We start from the raw sequence: 22619 nt of genomic DNA on the forward strand, positions 1-22619 counted from the left end.
ACAGAACATGCTGGACACTCCCAGGTAGGGCCCCACCCACGCTGGGCACCTCCTTGGGAAGAGAAAGAAGGGTATCTCAGTCCTAGCAGCCGCCCTACCCTGCAGGGAATCAAATGACCCGATTCTGAGATTCTGATCTTGGGCCTCAGGTCAGAAAAAAAAGAAAAGCAGGGGGGTGGGGAGGGGGGGGTTGGGTTGGGAATGTGAGAAAATAGGGAAGTGATCTTCTGGGTCCTGACGGAAGAGAAGGCTGGAAGTCCAGACTCCTGGGGTCCCCGTGGAGGAGGGGGCTGGGCACAAGATGCCCATGTCGCATTCGGATTCTGGTTCTGCCTCCCCACCCCAGAGCTACAGAGACCTGCCCCCAGATCTTACGTCACTTCTTTCTCACCCTAGGGGTAGGGTGGGTCCAGAGCCACCCCTCCTCAGCTTCCTATAAGAAGAGCTGGGGACCTGGGACTGCAGGTTCACTCACTCATCCATCATGAGGCTTTCCACGAAATCCCAGACCTTCCTGCTGGCTTCCGTGCTGCTCTGCACCCTCCTGGGTCTGGGTAAGTGACTAGGGGCCTGGAATCCTGGGACCTTCGGAAAGAGGACTGTATGAGAGGGGCATTCAGCAAGGTCCTTCAGCGGGGAGGGGGAAAGAGGAGGTGTCCTGGGAATTCAGATTCATGGCAAAGGCAGAGGGTAAAGGACAGAAAGACTGGGGCCCCAAGGGAAGAATAGCTCAGAAACTTGTGTGTGTGAATCCCTGAGAAAGAAGGGGATTTGATGGGCTTTGAATCCCCTGTCCCCCAGGCAAGGTCTCAAAATAAGCCATCTGGGGACTTCCCTGGCGGTCCAGTTGTTAAGACTCTGAGCTTCCACTGCAGGGGGCAGGGGTTCGACTCCTGGTTGGGGAACTAAGATTCCGCATGCCATGCAGCTCGGCCAAAAAAAAAAAAAAAAAAAAAGACGTCTGAATTCTAGAAAATCAGAGTATGATTAGAAAGGGAAATTTTTTTAAAAAAAATGACGGGGCGGAGGAGAGATTTTCTTTCTCCCAGAACTCTAGGGAGTTCAGACCCCTGGTGTCCTCCCCTAGATGCAGGAATTCAGGCAAGCCCCACCTTCCCCAGGATGCAGTTGCCCAGTGTCTGGGCCCCCAGTTGCCTCCTCTCTCAGTACCAAGGAGTCCATGCGCTTGCCCTCCTGGTCCGTGCTCTCCCTTCTTGACCTGGGATGCAGATCCCAGCCTCAGGTACCCCTGCCTGGGCTCCTACTGTCTACAAGACCTACGCGTGGTACCTACAAGGAAGAGGATCTCACTTCCGAGAACCAGCTTGACCTGAAGCTTCACAAAAGTCCATGGAAACCTTCACCAGGACCCCTCCCTGTCCCCAAACTTTCTCAGAGGACCCTAGCATCCAAAGTCCCCAGCCTTGTAATTAGGTAAACTTGCTCCCTGGTGGAGTCGCTTCCCACCCCTGAAAGCAGCTTTGCTGGAGCACCACGGCGTCTCTGCGGGAGCTTCGGACAGTTCCCAGGACAGGCGCCAATGCCCCGCCCAAGAACAATCAGGGAGATACCTTTCCCTCCTCCCTCAGACCGCCCCCCCCATCCCCCTCTGGACTCCGTCCGAAGTCTTGGTCCGCAGACCACACCACCCTTGACTAGAGCCCTGCTCTCTACACTGCAGGGTACCCACTGAGCTGTGAGGTGTGTACAGGCTCCGGACCCACGTGCAGTGGAAATGTGCAAACTTGTGACCCCGACCAGGACTCCTGCGTGGTCATCGTGGCTCACACCAACAGGAGTAAGAGCTCAGGGCGTGGCGTCAGATCCTGGGGAGGGGGCTGTGCTTTCGGGGTAGCAGATACCAGCACGCGTGGGGAGGAATCTTCCAGTGGTGAGCAGGCAGGAAAGAGGGAAAGGCAATCTCGAGGTGGATGGAGGGAAGAGAATCCGATGGAACGACAGAAACCACTGTTGTCAGGGATTTCTGAAAATTAGACTCCAAAGAGTTGATGGGGTGGGGGTGGGGGGGCAGATATAGAGACTTTCTTAGGCAGGAGGGGATTAGGGAAGGAAAGGACAAGGAGGAAGAGAGAAATCGCGAGAGGGGGAAAATCTAATATGCAAGAGGTGGAGGGGGGCGCGTAGAGGAGAAGGAAGGGGCTGGGGTGGGTTGGAAGGAATGTGACCAGGTTGACCATTTGGGGTGGGAGGGATCCCCTAGGGATGAGGGTTGGAAGAGACCATTCCTGACAAGAAGAGGAGAGATGATATTGGGGTAGAGGGAGAGATATAAAAGAACAGACAGGAGAGGGAAGATATTCCTGAAGCATGGAGCAAATTATCACAAAGAAGTGGAGCTGCGGCAATGGGGAGACATATGAGTAAAATGGGAGAGGAGAGGCAAGACTTAAATGGAAGGGACTCTCCCAGGCCTGAGGGAGGATGGGGGAGAAGGGGAGCAAAGGAAGAAACCACGGGGGGTGGGGTGTTCATTCAAAGCTGAAAGAGACCCAGAAACCCTTAGTTAAAGGAACATGGTGGGGCACGGCGTGAGACTGGAGAAGGAAGGATGTGACGGGAGGTAAGGCCAACGTTGAGTGTAGGACGGAACCATTCCGACCGGAGCGGGTGTGTAAGGTAAGTGGGATAGAAGATTGCACGCTGCCCTACTCACCTAGCAAGGGTGGGCAGGTGGGGGAAGGACCTGAAAGTCTTGCAGAGGCCACCCAGGAGTATATGGGAGGGAGATGGGACCCTGGGACCGCAGGAGGAAGTTGGGGAAAAAAACCACCTTTCTGTGGGGTAAAGAGGGGAAACCCTAGGGTTGGAAGAGACCACCGTACTGTGGGGAGGGGGAGGGGGAAGGCTGTGGAGGCTGGACGAGACCACTTCAGGCAAGACCTGAGAGTACCCAAGGAGGGCAGCAAGAGACCATTGGTGGGAGGTCTGGGGAGTGAACCTGGGGAAATCTGGAAGAGACCACATTAGACAGAGAAGGATATGGGTGTTACAGGGTGCGGTGGGGGGGGGGGGGCGAGGGTGGCATTCCAGTATTTGGTGGAAGGGATTCCAAGGGTCAGGGGAGGGCGAAAGGCTGGAAGAGACCATTTCACACCGCCATGGAGATAGCCATAGGCGGCCTGAAAAAGACCACTACAGGTGTGACCCTTAGAGGATGGCAGTGGGGTGGCGTGGGGCGGAAGGGACCACTCAGGCAGGCACCAGGGCTTGCCGATGGGAACTGCAAGAGACCACCAAAGCCTGGAGGGGGTGGGGTGGAGCGGACCTAAAAAACAGTCCAGACCATGCCCCAGGCAGATAAGGGGGTATGACTCTGGGGGGCTGGAAGAGAACTCCCTAGACAGCAGCGGGCTGGGGCAGCTGTAAGGTTGGGAGAGACCTGGAAACCAGGGTCCAGGCCAGGGCCCCTGAGCCCTCCCCTCCCTCGCCATCCTGCAGAGGGCCACCAGTCGCTGAACACCTATAAGGGGTGCATGAAATCCAGCGCCTGCAGCTCAGGATTCATCTCCATCACCATGGACCCTGAGAACTACATGGTGTCCAACACACGCTGCTGCCAGAGCGACGTCTGCAACCACGATCCCCTGCCCGGTAAGGGCCAGCTCAGCCCCACAACTGGAGTCCCTTCCTGCCCCGCCTGAGAGCCTGCTGTGAGCACCCGCCACTGACCTGCGCTCACTGACCCGCGCTGTAACCTTTGGCAAGCATCCTCCTTGCTCTGAGCCTCAGGTCCTCGCCTGTAAAATGCAGTGTCCATTAGCAACCGGTGTCCCCAGGGTTGCTGTGAGGTTGGGAAAGGGTTTAACGTCCCTTACACCTTACACTCCACCCTCCTCCCCAGCTCCTGAGAACAATCGTACGGAGAATGGCCTCCAGTGCCCTGCCTGCATCACCCACTTCAAGGAAACATGCTCTTCAACTAAGAAAGTACTCTGTGTTGGCCAGGAAAGCCACTGTATCACCTGCGCTGGCAAAGTGCAGACTGGTGAGGGGCACCTAGATTTCTGGGGGAGGGGACAGGGAGGCTCCCAGAACTGGAGGCTCATACTTCCAGATTCTAGGGGAGAGAGTGGGTCCAGAGAACTGGGTGAGGAGGTGGCAGGGGCATTACCCCGGGTCATGAGGAGGGAGGGGTTGGAAGTCCTGACTCCAGGCTGAAATCCCTCCCCCAACAGGTGTCATATTTGCTACTCGGGGCTGCGCTACAGAGAATGCCTGCCACACCAAGCCTGGGACCCTGGTGCCCGCGGCCTCTCGTATATACACCATCACCCAGGCCAACTGTCTTCCAGGCCCCCAGCCTCCTGGCAAGGCTAAGTGAAGAACCGAGGCGTATGCCACGTTTGGTCTTGACTTGTTCCCAGCTACAGCTTCCCATGTGCCAATATATTATTAAACAACTTAACAGAACAAGCCTGAGTCCTTGTGACGTGATGCATTTCAGGGAGGTGGGATGCAAAAAGCAGGGGTCTCAACCTTTGGGAACCCCTTCTTTGGAAGGAAGAGAGGGAAGACCCTACCTTTTGTTAAGGGATTACTCCCTGCTGGGTCCCCATGCTAAGTGTTTTCCTGCGGTACCTCATTGCAGAGTCACAACAACTCTGTGAAGTTGAAAGTATTGTCCCCATTTTACAGAGGAACAAACTGAGGCACAGGTTGCGGTGTCACTTGGCTTGGGTCAAACAGCTAGGGAAGATCAGACTCCAGAGTCCGTGATCACCTCTCCTGGTTAACCTCTCCCTCTTTTGCCTCCGTTTTCACGTTTGTAAACTGTGGCTATTAATAGCCATAACCTCAAAGGGCTGTCTTAAGAGTCAAATGAAAGAAAACTGAAAAAGCACTTTGTGCAGTGCCCAGCACCTTTAAGACAATGTTGGTTCTGGAGACAATGTGTCTGGCCAAATAGTTATCGTCCTAATAGCTGCCACTTACTGAGCGGCCATTAGTTGGCAGGTGCTGGACCCTGGCATCAGTCAGGACAGAATCGATTATGCTACAGTAACAAACAAGTCCCTAATCTCCATGGTTTAAAGCAACAAAGTTATATCAGTCGATTCATGCTGTAGTAATGCTTATGAAACAAACCATCCCCAAGCCGAGATTGTAACAACTATCATTCTTCTAAGGGTTTGTAGGTGGCTGGAGCAGTTCTCCTTCTGGCTGTGCTTTGAGGGGTTTGGGTCCCGTCTGGGAGGGGATTCAAGTTCTCCTCCATGACACTTCACAGTCTTCTGGGATCAGCAGCTCCCTGGCTGATGTCTTTCTCATGGCAGATCACGGGGGCACGAAAACCAAGTGCACCAAAGGCCTCGGCTGAGGTTGGGGGTGCTAACGTTCCATGGAGTAAAGTAAATCATATGGTCAAAGCCCACAGCAGTGGAGCAGGGACGTATACTCCCCCTCCAGTGGGAGGGAGAGGAGTGGTATTTGCTGAAGAAGTACCCATTAACAAAAGGTTGATTTAAGGGACCTCCCTGGTGGTCCAGTGGTTAAGACTTTGCCTTCCAGTGCAGGGGGTGCAGGTTCGATCCCTGGTCGGGGAACTAAGATCCCACACGCCTCGCAGCCAAAAAACCAAAACATAAAACAGAAGCGATATTGTAACAAATTCAATGAAGACTTTAAAAATGGTCCACATCCCAAAAATCTTTAAAAAAAAAAAAAAAAGGTTGATTTATCCTTGACCTTCCATGTCTAGCACCGTCCACAGGGCGTTCTGCTCCTCATAATCGTGGAGCAGTCACCAACTTAATGCCGATTTCCGTGCACAGGAGAGAGCCCAGGAAGGTTGCACGTGGATGATTAAATGCTGCCCACCCAGAAGTGACTTGACACAGTTCACTGGGTGGAGCTGGTCACAGGACCCTACCAAACCCCACCGGGAGAGGAGGAGGAAGCACAGTCCGGGCCCCAAATGCCCCACCTGAGCCCCCGCCTGGCCAGACACATTTCATAACCAGCACGAATGGCCACCATGACCTTTGGGGCAGGTTCTCATTTTGTCTTCACAACTACTCCACGTGATAGGCGCTATTATTCTCATCCCTGTTTTCAGAAGAATCTGAGGCTCAGAGAAGGAACGTCACATTGGTGGTCGTAGCAGCTAAAAAGTGGCAGAGCTTAAGATTTTAGTCATTGGGTCACATTGAGGGGAGAAAGAGACCACATCACAGAGAGAGCGGACAAGCCTGTATCAGTTATCCTTTGCTACGTAACAAGCCCCTCCAAACCTCAGATGCTTAGAATAATTGGTTGGCAATGTGGTCTGGGATCAGCTGGGTGATGGTTCTTCTGGTGTCTGCTGGGTTCAGCTGCTGGTCAGCTAGGCAGCTCTCTTCCAGAGGGTTGACACTGATTGGGGTGTCAGGGCTGACTGGGCCACATGTCTCTTATCACCAGCAGGTTAGCCTGGACTTTTTTTTTTTTTTTTTTTGGCCACACTGTGGGGTTTGCGTGATCTTAGTTCCCCAGCCGGGAATTGAACCCGTGCCCCGGAAATGAAAGCGCCGAGTCCTAACCACTGCACAACCAGGGAATTCCCTAGCCTGGACTTCTTGATGTGGTGGCAGTGGCAGGGGTCCCCCGGGTAGCAAGAGAGGAAGTCCCAATGCATGAGCACTTTTCAAGCCTCTGCCCATCATCTTTGCTGTTGTCTCAGTAGCCAAGCAGATCCCATGACCAGGTCTAGAGTCAGGATGAGAAGGGACAAACCAAGGGCAGGGCTGCAGAGAAGCTGAACAGACTGGGGGCATGCATGGGCCAAGCTGGTTCCGGAGCTAAGACGTTTACCATCACAGCCCCCAAGGTGTAAACAATTAATAGTCCGCTCCAGCCCCTCCAGGGTGGCAGAACTCAAAGTCTCTCAATTCCAGCCCAATGGATTCTACGCTGCACAGACTCCCACTGTCCCTCCTCTCCGGGGACCCAGGAGTCTAGGCTTCCAGCTCCAGTCAAAATCCCAAGCATCTTTTTTTCCCTTTAAACCCCGAAAGAACAGACACACAATGGAATTTCTACTTTTTTATTCACTCCTCCAAAAAGCACCACAGGCCAACCCACCCTTGATTCACCCGCCTTCATGGTTTCCTACCTCAGTGGATACACGTCTCTCCATCATTATGCAGACAAGTATGAAACTCAGCTAAGGTAATGAGGCTTTTGTGCCTCTTCTGCTTCTGGCGATGGCAACGCCAAGATTCACCATACTTTTCCTTGAATTTCTGCCTTCAAGGGCCTTCCAGCCTGCAGGTGCCTTGTAGACACACCCTGATGGCAGTCAGCCATCCATCCAAAAGGGAGCCTTAGTCTTTTCTGCTTGGATGCTCCCAGAGACAGATGCCTCGCTAGCAACTTGCTGCCTCTACAGAGCCTAAAATTCAATCCCTTTAAAAGTCATGATTTAAAAGGCAACCACTCTAAAAGATAGTCATGACACCCAAGGGTGCCAATATACAACTACATAAACACAATCAGCACACTCCACAACGGACAGCGACACGCGAAAACAAAACTGGGTCTTGCTTTCTCAGATTTGATCTCAGGCATGATTCCCATTGGCATGAGGGAAGAGGGAATTTGGAACAGAGGCACGTAGAGAGCAGAGATGTCAGATGGGACCAAGTTAGAGATGGTGGCAAAGCAGCACGAAGAGAGGAGGGCACTCCGAGCAAAGGCATGGGGGTGAGGCGACCGTTCGGGCTCCCAGTGTGCCGGCTTCCAGGAGGGGCTGCAAGTTCGTTGCTGTGCACGAGAGAGAATGCATGCACATACGTGCATGCACTGAATTCTCACCATAACCCTGTGAGGTAGATGCCATTTGCTGAGTGACTTGCCCAAGGTCACCCCCATGGTCAGTCAAAGGGCTGTCTGACCCTAGAGCAGTGTGCACAGAGTTCTCTTTGATAATGGGAAGTGTTCTAGGGCAGTGCTGTCTAATACAGTGGCTACTCACCACGTGTGCCTGGTGCAACGGGGAAACTGCAGTTTACATTTTAGTTACTTCTGATTAATTAAAAAATTGCTACTCATCTCAGTTATTGGAAAACTATGCAATATAATTAGGACAACTTGGGTATATGAATCGACTTCTCCAAATATGAGTTTTCTGAAATCTAAATTAAGGTCAGATATTTCTGATGAAAATCTATCATCTGAATTGAGATGTGCTGTGAGAAATACACAGCAGATTTCAAAGACTTAGCATCAAAAGAATGTGAAATATCTCATTAGTAGTTTCCTGTACTGATTACATGCTGAAATGATAATATTTTGGATATACTGAGGTAAAACATACTAGAATTAGTTTCACCTGTTTCCTTTTCCTTTTTTAAAGTGGCTACTAGAAAATGTGAAACTACCCGTGTGGCTCACATCCTGTTTCTATTGGACAGCGCTGCTCTGCGCGTCTCCTGCTTCTGCACGCGGCAGGCAGGCTTAATGCAGATGCTTGAACGCTGGACTTGAAGAGGGGACAGTGTTGTGCTGGGTATTACAGATATGGATGAGGGACATTCTCCTAAGGCCAGAAGAGCTTTGAGGACGATGCTTGGAGCCATTCAGTATAGAGCCAAATGCTTTTCCCCATCTTGGCCATCTCAACTTTGATGGGACAGATTGTGCCGGTGGTAGGAGTTCAAGGTAGACATGGTGGAACCGCCCCTCGGATTGGTCACCCTTGCCTTCAGCTGTCCAAGGAAACAGGATCTCGGAAGTGTTTATTGTTCCTGTCCAGCCCTTTCATTTCACAGGTGGGAAAAGGCAAAAAAAAGGCACTGGCCCAAGTCACCTGGAGTGACAGTGGCAAAGCTGTGTTTGCTTCCCAGGTCCCCCGACCTTAGACAGGAGCTTCCTCTCCCATGAGATACTTGTTTCTCCCCCATCTCACACCTTTTCCCTGTCTTGTGGCAAGAGGCTGATGACCTAAATTCCAGCCCTAATTCTGCCACTGATTAATGAATTAAATATTTACTGAGCACCTTCTGTATGTCAAGCACTATTCTATGTGCTGGGGGTACAGCAGAGAACAGGACAGGTATGGGGATAATAGCCAATAAATAGGTAAATAAATAAATAAGGTAATTTTCTACAGTAATAACTGCTACAAGGAAAAATAACCGGCCAAGACAAATAGTAGGGGTGGGGGTGTGAGCTACTTCAGTTACAGAGGTCAGGGAAGGCTTCTCTGAGGGGACACTTGAGCTGAGACTTGATTGACAAGAAGGAGCCAGTCGTGGGAAGATCTGGGAGCAGAGCATTCTAGGCAGAAATAACAGAAAGTGCAAAGGTCCTGAGGCAGGATCCCAGGTGGCCCACTCAAGCATCAGAAGGAAGATCAGGTTGATTGGGGGGATGGGAGGGGGCAGGAAATAAGAACAGGCAGGGGCCTTGCTGCGTGCTGTTGGGCCTAGAGCCTGCCCTCTCTGGGCTTTGCTCTCCCCATCTAACATAACAGAGATTCTGCTGGATGGCCTCTCAGGTCCTCCCTTTCTGTTTTCGGCATTGAAGAGTTCTGTGACCTGTGGCTTCTCCTCTACTTGTAGCTGGCAGCTTAGAACATTCCAGGCACTGTGGTTTCTGCCTTTGCCCCACTGTGGCACATTCCCACGGTCTGGAACACCTGCCCAGCTGCTCCGTGGGTCCCTTGCTCACTGTGGCATTCTCTGTGTCTCTCTCGGGGATACCTGAGGTAGCCAACACAGAAGCGTTGGGATCAGTGCAGCAGTACGGTTGCTTTTCCCAAAAGGCAGGTGTATATAATACCAAGGTCAGAAAGGGTTAAGGTTTAATGACCAAGACCAAAGCCAAGACCAAAAAAAGATAGAAACCCCTAAAGGAGAGAGGGACAGACGAACAGAGTCCCCAGAGAGCCCCATAGTCGCTCAGCACCTATAAAATGGGGGCTGTCATATCCCTTTCCAGTCCAACTCAGAGAAAGGCAGCTAGTTACCAGGATCCAAACCCATTAGGGACTTTGGGGAGATACCTCTGAGGGAGGCGTTTCTGTCCTTCCACACCCAGAAGGCCTCATTCCCGGTCCCTGGCCACCCCCCAGAGCCCACCATGCCCAGAACGCTTATTTCCTCTCATTTTTGTGGTACCATTCTCCCCACAACAACTGGGAAAGAAATCTGGGTCACCAGGCCCCTGGTGGAGCAACTTTTAGAGACCCCTCTATTCCCCAAGAGGAACCAAAGGTCTCCAGCTCTCTTACACAGCCCCCTATTCCCCCCTCTAGATGGAGACCTTCCACCACCCATGAATTAGGAACCAAGGTCCACAGCCCTCTTGGGAGACAGGAGTTCTGAGACTCCAGAGATCCTTCCTCCCCCCAATGAAAATTCAAAGCCCCCTTTATATGCAGGCCTATCCCCCCACCCCGCAGAAACCCAGACCTTATACCCCTTTGTGGCTCAGAAGCCCAAGGATTCCAGCTCCCTGGGGAACCCAGACCCCCTCCTCCATGCTAGAGTCCCCGGTGTGATGGAGGCCCCCTTCATCAGGAATCAGGGCTTCCACCTCCTCTCCCCGTGGAGGACTAGACACCTAATAGATCCAGTTTCTACTCTTTGGAGACCAAGATATATCCCCTTGGAGGAGTCCCAAACCCTCAACTCCCTTCAGGAGTTCAGGAGTCTAGGAGTCTGAGGGTCACACCCTCTGGTCCCCCAGAGAAATCAGGAGTCACGTCCCCCGAACTCTATTCCCCTTCAGGACCCAGGAATCCTGGTGACGAGAAGTCACACATTCCAACCGGTAGTCAGACCCTCATCGCCTTCAAGCACCCAGGATTCTGAGTGGCGGCCCCCGCGCCCCACCCCCACCCCCCGCCCCCCGCTCTGTGACCTCACAAGCCCAGACATCCCATACCAGCATGCCAGAGTCTGGATCACCACGCCCTCTCCCTCTTACGGCAACTTGCAGTCCTCAACCCCTGACCAAGCCGAGCAGCCGGGACACGGGGCACCCCGGAAGCCCCGGCCCTCAACCCACCCCTCACTGCGCGGGCACCTGCGGTGCCAGCACTGCTTCAGCGTCGGCCCGCATCTCATCGAGCGCCTGCAGCAGGACGCCGTGCGCCGCGCGGTAGCCCAGGCCCCCGGTGGCCGCCGCGCCGCCCGCCGGCCACAGGAAGGAGAGCGCGCCCAGCGCCGCGCCCCCGGCGGTGCCCTCGCCCGCCCACGAGCCCAGCCTCGCCTCCACTTCGGCGCGCGTCACCGGACCCGGGAAGCGTGTCCGCTCGGCCAGCTCCCCCGGCGTCAGGCCCAGCGCGCGCTCGCGTCGTGCCAGCGCCGCGGGTTCGAGCCCCAGCGCCCGCCGCCACTCGGCCAGCTGACCTCGCAGGAGCGCCACGTCGCAGGCCCAGCCCAGCCCCGGTACCGGGGCCGCCGCCGCCGCCAGGCTAGCCAACAGGGCCGGCCGCCACGCCCCGGCCCGCAGCGCCGCAGCCTTGGTCCGGGCCGCGCGGGGAGACGCGGGTGGCAGAGCCAGAAGCAGCGCCCCGGCCTGGGCCGGGGGTAGCGCACGCCGCAGCCACTCGCACAGCCCCGGGAGGCCGCCCGGCCGCAGCGGGAACACCGGCGGCGGCGCCTCCTCCAGCACCTCCCACGTCTCATCCTCTGGGCTCAGTGTGGCCGCGCGCTCTGAGTCCCCGCTGCCCGGTTTCTTCACGCCGACGCCAACCGGCTGCAAACTCTCGCTGCCTGCGTCCTCTGAACCTTCCCCACTGCCTGCTTTCTGCGATCCAGGGCCACGTTTCTCCCTCCCCTCACTGCGTGCATTCTCAAACCCCCCTCCGCCTGCGTTCTCTAAGCTCTCGCCGCTCTTTTCCTCTTCGTCCAGGGACTCCGGATCCTCGCCCTCGCCGTCTGTTCGCACGCAGACCAGCGGCGTATCTGGTAGCACCAAGGGCCGGACTTGGGCCCAGTCCTTCTCAGTGGGGGCCCCAGGGGTGACGAGGATGAGAGCGTCGTAGTGGGTTGGGTGGGGGGCGGCAGCAGTGCCCGCGGAGCCCAGAGGCACGGTCCAGAGCACCACATTGGGGCGCTCTGGGGCCGGGTAGGGCATGGGCTCCGCGGGCGCCGAAGCAGGCACCGCACCTGGGTCGTCAGGATCTAACCCGAGTAGCATGTTCAGCACAAGGCTCACGTCAGCCCTACCGGCCACGGCCAGGTCCAGGCGCGCGCTGCCCAGTCGCTCCAGGCCGGCCCGAACCCATGACAGCGCCGCCTCCAGGCCACCCGTCTCGAAGGCCTCGCGCACAGCCTCCAACTCTGCAGCGCCCAGCACCTCGAAGCCATCCTGAGCCGGTGGCAGGAGCCTGCGGGGAAAGGGAGGGATGGGGTCAAGGGCAGAAGAGGGGCTAAATGCTGGCGAGCTGGGCTACGGGGACAGGACTGGGCTATGATGACAAGGCGGAGCTTTCTGAATAATCAGGAAAGGGAGGGGCCAGACTAATGGCACAGAAACAGAATCTGAGGCTATGAAGAAAAGGGAGGGGCTTAAAGAAGGGGTGGGACGGCTGGATTGAAATCAGAAATCAGGTTGCCAACAGAGTCGAAAATGGGGACCCGGCTAAGCCTTCCCCGGGGTTACACTCTGCGGGAGCGGGTCTTTCCGAGGGACCTGCAGGATTAAGAAAAAGCCCTGCTGGGCGGGGCAAAACTCATAGAGAGTGGAGTTTAGAGCAAAGAAAGAATGGCGACTGTATTGAGGACTAAACGAAAATCGAGCCCTATTTGACAAGGGCAAGGTCACCAAGGGCGCTCTTTCCTGAGACTAGGAGTTAGGAGGGCTGTAAAGACAGGTGAGGGGAGAACCCTCATCTACTAGTTCTTACCAAGGGTGTGTGGCTAAGGAAGAAAGACGAGTGGTGGGCCTGGGGAAGAGGCTGCCCCTCCCTGAGCCTCGTTTTGACGTCTATAAAAGGAGGCCGCTTGGGGTTGGGGGAGAAAATTCACGAGGTAGCCAGCAAGTGGACACAGAAGCGAAAGGGGATTAGAAAAAGGAAGTGGGGGAGGGCCCCCGAAACGACAAAGCTCGCTCAGGGTGTGGCTCTCCGGAGACTGGGGTCGCTTGAGAACCAAGCAGATGGTGAGCGAGAGGGTTAAGACTGGAGAGTGGAGTCTTCGGGTAAAAGCTTCGCGGGGACCACCAGCTTGCCCGGAGAGAGTGAGCCCTCGTTCACACGTTGGCCTGGGGGCAGTGTTTGGGCGCTAGGTCCCGGTCCCTCCTAGAATTCTCGCGAGGGAGCGGGGCTCAGGACCTCAGAGCGCTCGCAGGAGGCGGAACCTGGAATGACAGGTCCAGACTTCTAGCTGACCCTTGGCCTAGATGATAGAAAAGGGTCAAGCACAGAGCGCTAGTTTGAGGTGGAACCTCGTGGACCTCAAAACCTGCGCTGAGGGTCGGGATTTGGACGAGGGAGCAGGGCTTTCAGCAGATATCCCGTTAAGGTTGCCCCCAAACTCGCTGAGGGCGGGGTCTCGCAGACCTCAAAGAGCACCTCAGGGGTGGGAGGTACAGACTAAATAAAGCACCAGTCCTCTTCAACCCACCCTGAAACGCCGCGCTCACCTCTGCAGCGCCTCCGCCTGACTCCGCAGCGTCGCCCGCAGGCGCTCCAGCTCCTCGCAGCCGTCGCTGCTGCGGCAGTCGGTCTGTAGCACAAAGAGAGTCGCGGCGCCCAACCCGGCGCTGTCCAGCCGGGCTGCGGTCTGATCCCGAGCCTGGGCTACATTCTGTGACTCCTCGGGACGAAGGTTCCGCACAGCCAGCAGGGGTGTTCCTCGGGCCAAGGCGGCCCGCGCTGCCTCCCCCAGCGCTGGGGCCAAGGGTTCCTCACTCCCCTCGGGGCCGGGCAGCACCAATACCAGCACGTTGGCTTCCGCCGCCCAGGGCCCCGGCGCTGCGGGTGGGCAGCTCAGCTCGCCCAGGAAGAGGCCTGGGCCTGCAGCTCTCAGGCTGGGGAGCTCGGAATCCGGCCGTCCGTCGGGGATCTCTACCGTCTCCACATCCTTGTCACACAGCGCTGCGATCACAGCAGACTTACCCGAGCCCGGAGGCCCCAGGAATAAGACGGTCACGTCACCCCGCGGCGGAGGCATGGCTGCAAAGTGGGGAGAGAGGAAGACCCGGGTCACGGAGCACCCAACCTTTTTCTTTCGTAGCTTCCCCACTCTGGTCTCAGACTTCAGCCTTTTACCCTGACCACTTCTTTCCTTCTCGGGTATCACTGACAGGCACCTAGAAATCTGGCGCCCAGGCCCTATTCCCCAGGGACCTGGGAGTCCTGTCCGCCCTCTTTCTGGATGCCTTTCCCTTTACGCTTCAGAAACTCAGAAATCGCCCTCTAGCCCCCTCCTCCCTCAGGGACACAGATGTTTTTACCCCTCACTCCTCCCTTCCAAATCACCGACCGAGCAAACAGCCGGCACACGGGACTGCGCAGTCGGTAGCAGTCGGTCAGCCGCTGAGAAGCTCTGCCTCTGGGGTTCGAGGAAGGAGGCCCATGAGGCTAAAGCGCCGGGATTTGGGGATGTCCAGACCCTTTCCGGGGGCTCTAACCTGACGTCATTCCTTTTAGGAGGGGGTGTGTCTCGAAAGCTTAACCTCGGGGACAGGGCCCTTTGCAGCGCCTGCGCAGAACGGCCGAAGGGCACTCTCTCTTCGGCGGTCGCCGAACCTTGAACAATGAGGGAACCAAAGCGCGTGCGCGTCAGGAGCGCCTAACACACTTGCGCAATAAGCTTAGGTCTGCACTGCAAAGGAGGCTTGCAACGTCATCATTACGCACCCCAGTGCAGAGAAGGACCCCTCCCATTATTTTGAGGACCGGGTTGGCGCGACTGAATCATTGCAGTCGGATGGCAACCCGAGATCTGGGCTTCGAAAGGCTCATCAGGCGAAAGGCCGTGGAAACCACCGGGACTTTGAGACTCGGTGGGCCCTACCCCGCTTCACTTCGGGTGACGGCGCTGTGACGAGCAACTGACAGGCGCAACGAAAGGCAGCCCTCTGCTGTCTGGAGAAAAGCAGAGGCCTGGGCTACCAGCCTCGGGAGGGAGCCGAGGGCAGTGTTTGGGGCAGCGGGTCACAGCGGCTGAAAGCGCGCGTGGGAAGCGAGGGTTCTAGGTGCAATAAGAGTTTCGGGATGTCAGAGAAAGATGTCTCCCGGAAGGAGGCAGGCTAAAGCGTGGGTACCACTACCTGCCTCAAGACAGGTGGGAGAGAAGGGGATGAGGCTGGTGTCAAAGATCAAGGGTCCCGCGCTCTGAGTTCAGGGAGTTAGTTTGATGTAGGAGGCATAGGTCAGAGGTCTCACGCAAGTGAGAAGGCTCTAAGGGGAGTCACAAACCGGGGTAGTTGAATCTTCTGGGAGGACTGCATCTTCTCTAGCGAGCTGCTCTATCAGGTTAGAATTCAAGGAGATGGTATCTCGTGGGGGGTCGGCCAAAGGCTGGCAAAGCCAAGCCTGTCAAAGGTCATAGGATTGGCGGGCCCTCTAAGACTCGCTGTAGATAAGCGACTTCACTTGATTTACTGTTCTGTCATGCGTGCTCCTCTCTTGACCAGAGGGGTCTCAGTCACCATGGAGGACCGGCATCCCAAAGAGACCATGGAGCAGCAGGATTCGTCCAAGGAGAGAAGTCCCCAAAGTCCGGGAGGTGACATCTGTGAGTACTGCTGGCCAGAGATGGGTGGGATGCAGGAGCTGTGATGCTAAAAGGATTTCTATAGCATTTCAGTGTCCAGGGCGTTGCGGGGATTTGCCTGTTGGGAAGGAGCTGTTAATGGTCCCTGAGCTGCTCTCCCAGGACCTGCTACTCCCCACCCCTACCCTTATTACCCTCAAACGTACCCATCCTGCTCTATCCACATAAGCATGAATGGGATGCAGTTCAGAGGCACAGAGTGGCATCCAGAGAGGCTTGGGGTGGGAGAGCTGGCTGGGAAAGGGCAGAGAGCCCCAGTCCCAACTCTGCCCCAGACTTTCAGTGTGACTTGGGCCTCCGTTTCCCTATCTGTCAAAAGGGCTTGCCACTACTCACCTCATGGGGCTGGCTGGTATGGGGTTTGGCGGCAGAAAAGGGGAAAGCTTAATGTTAATGAAGGCAGCCAACTTGACCTAGGATAATAGCAACAGCTTCTACTGAATGCTTATTATGTGCTAGGTGCATTCTAAGAGTTTAACGTTTGTTATCTCATTCCGTCCTCCTAACAGACTCTGTGAAATTGGTAATTATCACTTTCACATGAGGGAACCGAGGCAAAGAGAGGTTAAGTATTTATAACGATGAAAGCCACAGTGTCAATGCTCTCCAGCCAGAGACCACCAGGAACACACCTGGAGTTGACCAAGTTGGGCTTATTGCTCACTGCGCTGAGGAAGCACACATACCGTGGGGCATCTCACTAATAAGAAAGGACTTATTACAGGATTTAGGCTGTGGTAGGTGATTTGGGGAAGGGTTCAAGAAAGGGGTTTTGCTGTGGATGGATGGTGCCAGGAAGCAGGGGCAATCACATGGCTGGCTATCTTAAACCTAGAAGGAGGGAGGAACAAAGCAAGGCTCCAGGTGTAATTGGCAAAACAGCAGCAGGCACTCATATTAGCCATGACGGGCCGGGGGAGGGTGTCTGGCCATCTTCGTGGCTTGGACAGTGTTCACGTTTTGTCTGTGTTTAGAAGGCATCACGGCATGGTCTTGTCTTGATTCGTCTCAGTCACAGCATGGCCTTGTCTGACGACGTTCTGTGAAATTGTTTATGCCGAACAGAACACCAAGGCCTAGCTGTGAGTGCCAGGCCAGCTCCTAGCTGTGGGGCTTCTTTTCTGTCTCAACAATAATTATTGCAAACCATTGTGTAGCACTGTTCTAAGCACTTTTTATACGTTAATTCATTTATTCCTTACAACAGCCCTGTAAAGTAGATACTGATATGGTCATTACCCCATTTTCCAGATGAAAACGCCGTTTCTGCTTGCCTCGGAAGTGGTAGAACCAGGAGTCAGTTCCAGGCGGTCTGGCTCCAGAGGCTGTGCTCTAATCACATGGCTCTGTAGGAAGGGCGGACTCCCCGGGTTCCAGTCCCGACTCCGCCATTTCATTTCCTAGCTTCATGACTGTCGGCAAGTTACCTAACCTTTTTGAGCCTCAGTCTGCTCATCCGTAAAACAGGTCCAGTAAGTCTGCTGTCCAGGCCCGGCATAGCACCTGGCACATAGTAAACCCTGCATGCTCACTGTTGGTGCGATTCTGAGGCTGGGAGAGGCCCTCGAGACTCCTGCTGGCCTCCCCCAACCTCTCCTCATGTCCCTCAGGCCACTTGGGGGCCCTGCAGTGCACCCGCTGCCTCATCACCTTCGCAGACTCCAAGTTCCAGGAGCGTCACATGAAGCGGGAGCACCCAGCGGACTTCGTGGCCCAGAAGCTGCAGGGGGTCCTCTTCATCTGCTTCACGTGCGCCCGCTCCTTCCCCTCCTCCAAGGCCCTGATCACCCACCAGCGCAGCCACGGTCCAGCGGCCAGGCCCTCCCAGCCGGCTGCGCCCACCACCACGCCACCCACCTTCCCCTGTCCTGACTGTGGCAAGACCTTTGGGCAGGCCGCTTCTCTGAGGCGGCATCGCCAGGTGCACGAGGCCCACCCCCTTCCTGGCCCCTTCGCCTGCACTGAGTGCGGGCAGGACTTTGCCCAGGAAGCAGGGCTGCATCAGCACTACATCCGGCATGCCCGGGGGGAGCTCTGAGTGTGGCTCCAGCCCTCCCTAGGGCAATGGAAGCTCTGCGGCTGGTGGGACACCCATCTGATATGGGATGGGAGGGATTTACTTTCCTCCCTGGAAAGGCAAAGGACTCCTGATGAATAGGACCCAGAAGATGCTCATTTAGAGCTTCCAGCTTTGGAGGACACAAAAGCCTTCAGGGAAACAGTAAAATCAAACAATAGTGAGAAAGAAAGAAAGAGGGAAGTTTGTTATTTGTATCTTCCTCGTTCCCAATGAAATAGTTTGAAATCATAACTAGCTGCAGATTGTGTTATCACCATTAATTCTTCCCAGGTGGAGGCAATGGGGCTGCAAGAGCCAAGTGCCTGGATCTGGGCCTGAATCGGGGAGGGAAAGTGAGGTGTTGCCTGCCTGTAATGCCACCGAATGGGTCCCACACGTGGAGCAACTTGAGCCTTTGGGGATGGGACAGCAAAGTCGGAGGCGGCACTGAGTCACGTGAGGGTTGCAAACTGGGCCCTTGTCTCTTCCCACCCCCTGCCAGCCTTGCCCACTCAAGGTGGGGCCGTGGCATTGGATGGCTCTGCCTTCCTCCTCCCCAGATAATTTATTGTTCATTGAAATAATTTTATGTACCATTCTGGTCACGGAATATTTTTTGTATGTGTAGGTGAGATGGCATGAATAAACTAACAGAAGTAGTATCTGAAAACAAAAGGTCCATAATAAAATGTCTAAACAAGGAACTCTGGCTTTTGAGCAGGAATTCCCAGAGAACATAAGGGCATGGGGAGTGGAGAGCTCAGGGCAGACCTGGCCTGGCCCTGTGGGGAAACTGGTTTGGAGTCAAACAGAGATACCTTCTGTTTCCTGTTGTATTTGGCCAACACAGGGAGATATTCCATTAAGATCCTATTTTCAGCTCTTGAAAGACCCAACCCTGGGCTGAGTTCCACTGGACCAGTTTTACTCCCTTGCATTACCTGCCCTGCCCCTAGAGACGACGGTCGATGCCCTGCATACAATAATCACAGCCCTGCATACAATAATCACAGACTCTGTTTGAATTGAGGGATATTCTGAAAGCCCACAGGTGAGATGGATATGGTAGAGAGTGAGCTATCTCCCACTCATTAGCTAGGCACACGGTGGCTACAAAGACAGCCTTTCCCAGATTTCCTTGCGGCTAGATGTGGCCATGTGACTGAGCTCTGACTCAATTCCTGGGTAGAGTCCTCCAGCTTCAGAAAGGAACCGGCCTTTCCTCGACCTTCCCGCCTGGAACGTGGACATGGTATCCAGCCATCTTGGACCATGAGAGCGACAACAGGATGGCAGAGCAAGGAGACAGCAGGGGGCTGGGTCTGCTACCACTACTGCTCCCCCCACCCTTCCAGTCTCTCTACGACAGACCACCCCCTGTGTATATGTAAGTCAGCTTACATCACTCCTCATTCAAAACCCTCCAACAGCATCCCATAAGTAACATCCAAAGGCCTTACCCAGGCCCACAAAACCCAACAATGACGAGGTCCCAGCCCACTAAGCAATCCCAACTCCCTCCCGGTTCTGTCTTTTTCACTACAGTCTAGCCACACGTGCCAGGCTGGCATCTGCCTCAGAGCCTTTGCACTTGCTGTTCCCTCTTACCCAGAACTTTGCAAGTCTTCCTCCTCATTATTCAGGTCTCGATACCTGCCACTTCAGAGGACAGCACCTCCAACCCTTAGCCTGATTTAGTTTATTCCCAGCACTCTTCAACACTTGGAATTATCACACCTGTGTTTCTGTCATCATCTGTGTCCCTCCTCTAGAAGCCAAGCTTCTGAGGGCAAGTGGGTTGTCTCCCTCATTGCTTCATCCCCAGCACCTAGGACAGCGCTTACCGTGGAGGCTCAAGAACTCCTTGACTGCGCCCAGTCGTTTACCTGTTTCTCAGCCTCAGCCCACCCTTCCACGCTGCTCCATGAGGCTGGGCTTTCTGCAGCTACGCTTCCCAGACCCCCTGGAAAGCTGGCTTCCTTAAGTTCATCCCACAAGAGGTATGGGAAGAAGGAAGGTCGGAAGAGGGGAGAAGGGACTCACCTTGCCTTAGGCTCCTGCTGGAACCCCTCCAGCAGCAGTTTGGGCTCCAATACCTTTCTACACTCTCAGCACAAGGCACCGTGCCCCTCTTGGGGTTTAAGCAGCAGCCGTGTGGCAGCCAGCCCCTGCACCAGCCATACACGTGGCGTGGCCTGCCCACCAAGCTCCCACTGGGTTCTGGTCATTGCGCCTCTCCTTCTGCATCCCAGTCCTAGAGGTGGGAGCTTCTTGCAGACACTAATTTCTCAGTTACCTCACTTTTCCATGTTTGTGCTCTCAGTGTTTTAGTACCTGTGTAACCAATTCCCGGTACTGAATCCTCTGGAATTCCTAGCTTGGTCTCCATACCCTGCCTGGGCCCTGAAGAACTGAATGACCCCACTGGCAGGAGACCAGGTCTCTTGATTCCCAGTCTCTCGTGATCCTTAGGAACTTCTGATGATGAATGGATAATCTGCTACTTCTGTGCTTAGAAAGCCCCGTCTGAGGGCAGAAGAGGGCTTAGGCATGCTGCTCCAGGAAAAAAGATGCATCCATGTGGTTTTGAGGAGCTGTGGATTTCTGCTGTGATGATTCTGAGATTCAGTGATGCTAAGCTATAGTGGTTATGAAAGTCTCAAAGAGTGCATAAGTATAAGATTCTGAGCTTCTAGGATGAAAAGTATGGGTTTTGAAAGATGCTTTGGTCAAGGTCCTGTAACAGGCGTCAGTGTGAATGCTCTTTGGGGCCAGGCAGGTACCATAAATCAGTGAGGCAAGCAGGGTGTAAGGGGCCCAGATGCCAGGCAGTGGGGACTGGGCATGCGGGAGGGAATGCCCCATTAATAGGAGGTGACCCCTACTCAGCTCCAGCAAACTACTGCCCCATGGGATTGTGGGTTCAGCAATCAATCTCACAAGGAAGCCAGAAACTTCCATTTTTGTGTCAAACCTGCCCATTTTTAAATGTTGGTAACCAACGTGATTAAAAAAACCTCAATAACTCTGGAGACCAAATACACTCCTGCAAGTCAGATGGTGGCTGTGGACAGCCATTTCTGGTGTGTGGCTTAATGGCTAAGAATGGGTGCCTTAGCCCTAGTTGTCTGGATTCAAACCTTGCCTCTGCTTCTTCCCAGCTGTGTGACCTCTAGAAGATTACTCAACCTCTCTGTGCCCTAGCTGTAGCAGTTGTAAAATGGTCGTGATAGCAGCCCCTACGCCTCTAAGAATTATGATGATGACGACACACTCGGAGAGAAAGTCAGAGTCGGTATTAATGGCCTGTGTGACCTGGTCCTCTTCCCCTCTGCTTTTCTCTGCCCGTCTCTGCTCTTGTGTTCCCACCAGTCTTCCCCCTGCCTTCTTCAGCAACAGCCTTGTGGCCCCAAGTGCTCTTCAACAAACATCCCAAGCAGGTTCCACCTCAGGGTCTTTGCACTTGCTGTTCCCACAGCCACATGGCCCGTTCCTCCTCCTCTAGATCTCTGCTTTGATGTCACCTTTTTAGTGAAGCCTTTCCTGGCTACCCCATTTGAAACTGCTTCACACACACACACACAAGCCTCCCCGTCCCCCTTCTCTTTTCCTCCACAGCACTTATAACCTTCTAACATTCTAAACATTTTACTTAAATATTCAAGTATCTGTTTTCCCCTTTATAATATAACCTCCACAAAGGCAGGGATTTTTGTTCATTGTGTTCACCACTCTACTCCCAGCTCCCCATATAGTGCCTGCATCTCCTAGGTATTCAATAAATCACTGCTGAATGAATGAGTAATAAGTAACAGTCCCTACCTCATAAGGATCCGATGTGATCGTCCATATAAAGCGCTTAGCCCAGGGCCTGGTCCGCTGTGAGCCATTATGGTAATTCAGGTTCTATTCTTGAAGGTTCTTAGTTGCCAAGCTTCTATGAGTTAACACATGTAAAGCGCCTTAGAACAGAGCTTGGCACACAGTAAATGCTCAGTAAATGGTAGCTATTATTATAATTAGGCTTCTATTTTCAAAGGAGCTTCAGTGCCAAGCTTCTGTGAATTAGTACTTCCCATCTCAGAGCAAGAGCCTGTGTTTCCACAAGGCTGTAATAAGCTGACCCTCTGTTCCCCTCTGACCTCATCCCTCCAGCTCTGCCATCCCTTATCCCCTCCAGCCACTCTTGCCTAATTGACACGTGGGGCAGGCTCCTGCCCCCCCCCCCCCCCCCCCGCCTAGATCCTCTTCCCACCCGTGTGCCAGGCTCCCTCCCTCCCTTTCTCAGGTCTCTGCTTAGGTCTCTGTCACCTCCTCAGGGAGGACTACACTATTTAAAACTGCACCCTCTTCCAGAACTGGTCCCCCTTCTCTGCTCTATTTTTCTCCACAGCACTTACATCCAGCATATGTCACATCCTTCTTGCTTACTTTTTGTTTACTATCTGTCCCCACCGGTGGCCCCCTCCCACCTCCACGTAAGCTCCACGAGGACAAGGATTTTATTTTATTCACTGGTGTGTTCCCAATGCTTAGCACACAGCAAGTATTCAAAAGATATTTGTGAAGTGAATTAATGGATCACAGTCCCTACCTCGCAGTTATTCTAAGGACCCGATGATCTCATGTAAATAAAATGCAGCACTCTGTAAGTGCTGGGAAAATGGCAGCTGTAATTATAATTAAAGTTCTATTTTTGTAAGTTCCTAGATGCACAACTTCTCTAAGTCAATATACATAAAGCTCTTGGACTGGCACTTGGCACCCAGGAAGCACTCAGGAAGCGGAGCTGTGATTATAATTAAAGTCCTCTTTGTGAAGGTTCTTGG

At 54.2% G+C, this 22619-nt stretch overlaps 3 protein-coding genes across 9 annotated transcripts; 2 read left to right on the forward strand and 1 right to left on the reverse strand.

The window, feature by feature from the left end:
- Window positions 1-422: 422 nt before the first annotated feature.
- PINLYP (phospholipase A2 inhibitor and LY6/PLAUR domain containing) lies at window positions 423-4413 on the forward strand. The gene is made up of 5 exons (XM_012533451.3): window positions 423-554; window positions 1682-1798; window positions 3460-3612; window positions 3863-4006; window positions 4197-4413. The coding sequence occupies exons 1-5, from the start codon at window positions 485-487 to the stop codon at window positions 4340-4342; spliced, it is 630 nt and encodes a 209-aa protein (XP_012388905.3). The 5' UTR covers window positions 423-484; the 3' UTR covers window positions 4343-4413.
- A 6434-nt stretch (window positions 4414-10847) lies between these two features.
- On the reverse strand, window positions 10848-22489 carry IRGQ (immunity related GTPase Q). Of its 5 annotated transcripts, none has more exons than XM_033430819.2 (3): window positions 21613-22489; window positions 13594-14125; window positions 10848-12337 (listed from the first exon to the last, which is right to left on the reverse strand). In XM_033430819.2, exons 2-3 carry the CDS (start codon window positions 14121-14123, stop codon window positions 11014-11016), a joined length of 1854 nt encoding a protein of 617 aa, XP_033286710.1. In that variant the 5' UTR covers window positions 14124-14125; window positions 21613-22489; the 3' UTR covers window positions 10848-11013. The 5 variants fall into 5 exon arrangements, with proteins under 5 accessions (XP_033286710.1, XP_033286709.1, XP_049558841.1 ...); XM_033430818.2 differs by lacking the exon at window positions 21613-22489 and adding an exon at window positions 14584-14720; XM_049702884.1 differs by lacking the exon at window positions 21613-22489 and adding an exon at window positions 14629-14713.
- Window positions 14820-18494, forward strand: ZNF576 (zinc finger protein 576). Of its 3 annotated transcripts, XM_033430824.2 has the most exons (3): window positions 14820-14958; window positions 15592-15692; window positions 17342-18494. In XM_033430824.2, the coding sequence occupies exons 2-3, from the start codon at window positions 15608-15610 to the stop codon at window positions 17767-17769; spliced, it is 513 nt and encodes a 170-aa protein (XP_033286715.1). In that variant the 5' UTR covers window positions 14820-14958; window positions 15592-15607; the 3' UTR covers window positions 17770-18494. The 3 variants fall into 3 exon arrangements, 2 of the variants coding, with proteins under 2 accessions (XP_033286715.1, XP_004271259.1); XM_004271211.4 differs by having other exon boundaries at window positions 14844-15692; XR_007474095.1 differs by lacking the exons at window positions 14820-14958; window positions 17342-18494 and adding an exon at window positions 16241-16424 and having other exon boundaries at window positions 15554-15692.
- Window positions 22490-22619: the final 130 nt, after the last annotated feature.

This window comes from Orcinus orca, chromosome 20, assembly GCF_937001465.1.
Source record: "Orcinus orca chromosome 20, mOrcOrc1.1, whole genome shotgun sequence".
Lineage (NCBI taxonomy): Eukaryota > Metazoa > Chordata > Mammalia > Artiodactyla > Delphinidae > Orcinus > Orcinus orca.

Excerpts from the sequence above, each read along its gene's own strand:
- ZNF576 (XM_004271211.4), top strand. The coding sequence starts at position 15,569 with ATGCGTGCTCCTCTCTTGACCAGAGGGGTCTCAGTCACCATGGAGGAC. Across the intron at positions 15,693-17,341 it reads AAGTCCGGGAGGTGACATCT|GCCACTTGGGGGCCCTGCAG; the intron begins GTGAGTACTGCT and ends CATGTCCCTCAG.
- IRGQ (XM_033430818.2), bottom strand. Across the intron at positions 12,338-13,593 it reads CAGGCGGAGGCGCTGCAGAG|GCTCCTGCCACCGGCTCAGG; the intron begins GTGAGCGCGGCG and ends CTTTCCCCGCAG.
- PINLYP (XM_012533451.3), top strand. The coding sequence starts at position 485 with ATGAGGCTTTCCACGAAATCCCAGACCTTCCTGCTGGCTTCCGTGCTG. Across the intron at positions 555-1,681 it reads CTGCACCCTCCTGGGTCTGG|GGTACCCACTGAGCTGTGAG; the intron begins GTAAGTGACTAG and ends TCTACACTGCAG. Across the intron at positions 1,799-3,459 it reads CGTGGCTCACACCAACAGGA|AGGGCCACCAGTCGCTGAAC; the intron begins GTAAGAGCTCAG and ends GCCATCCTGCAG.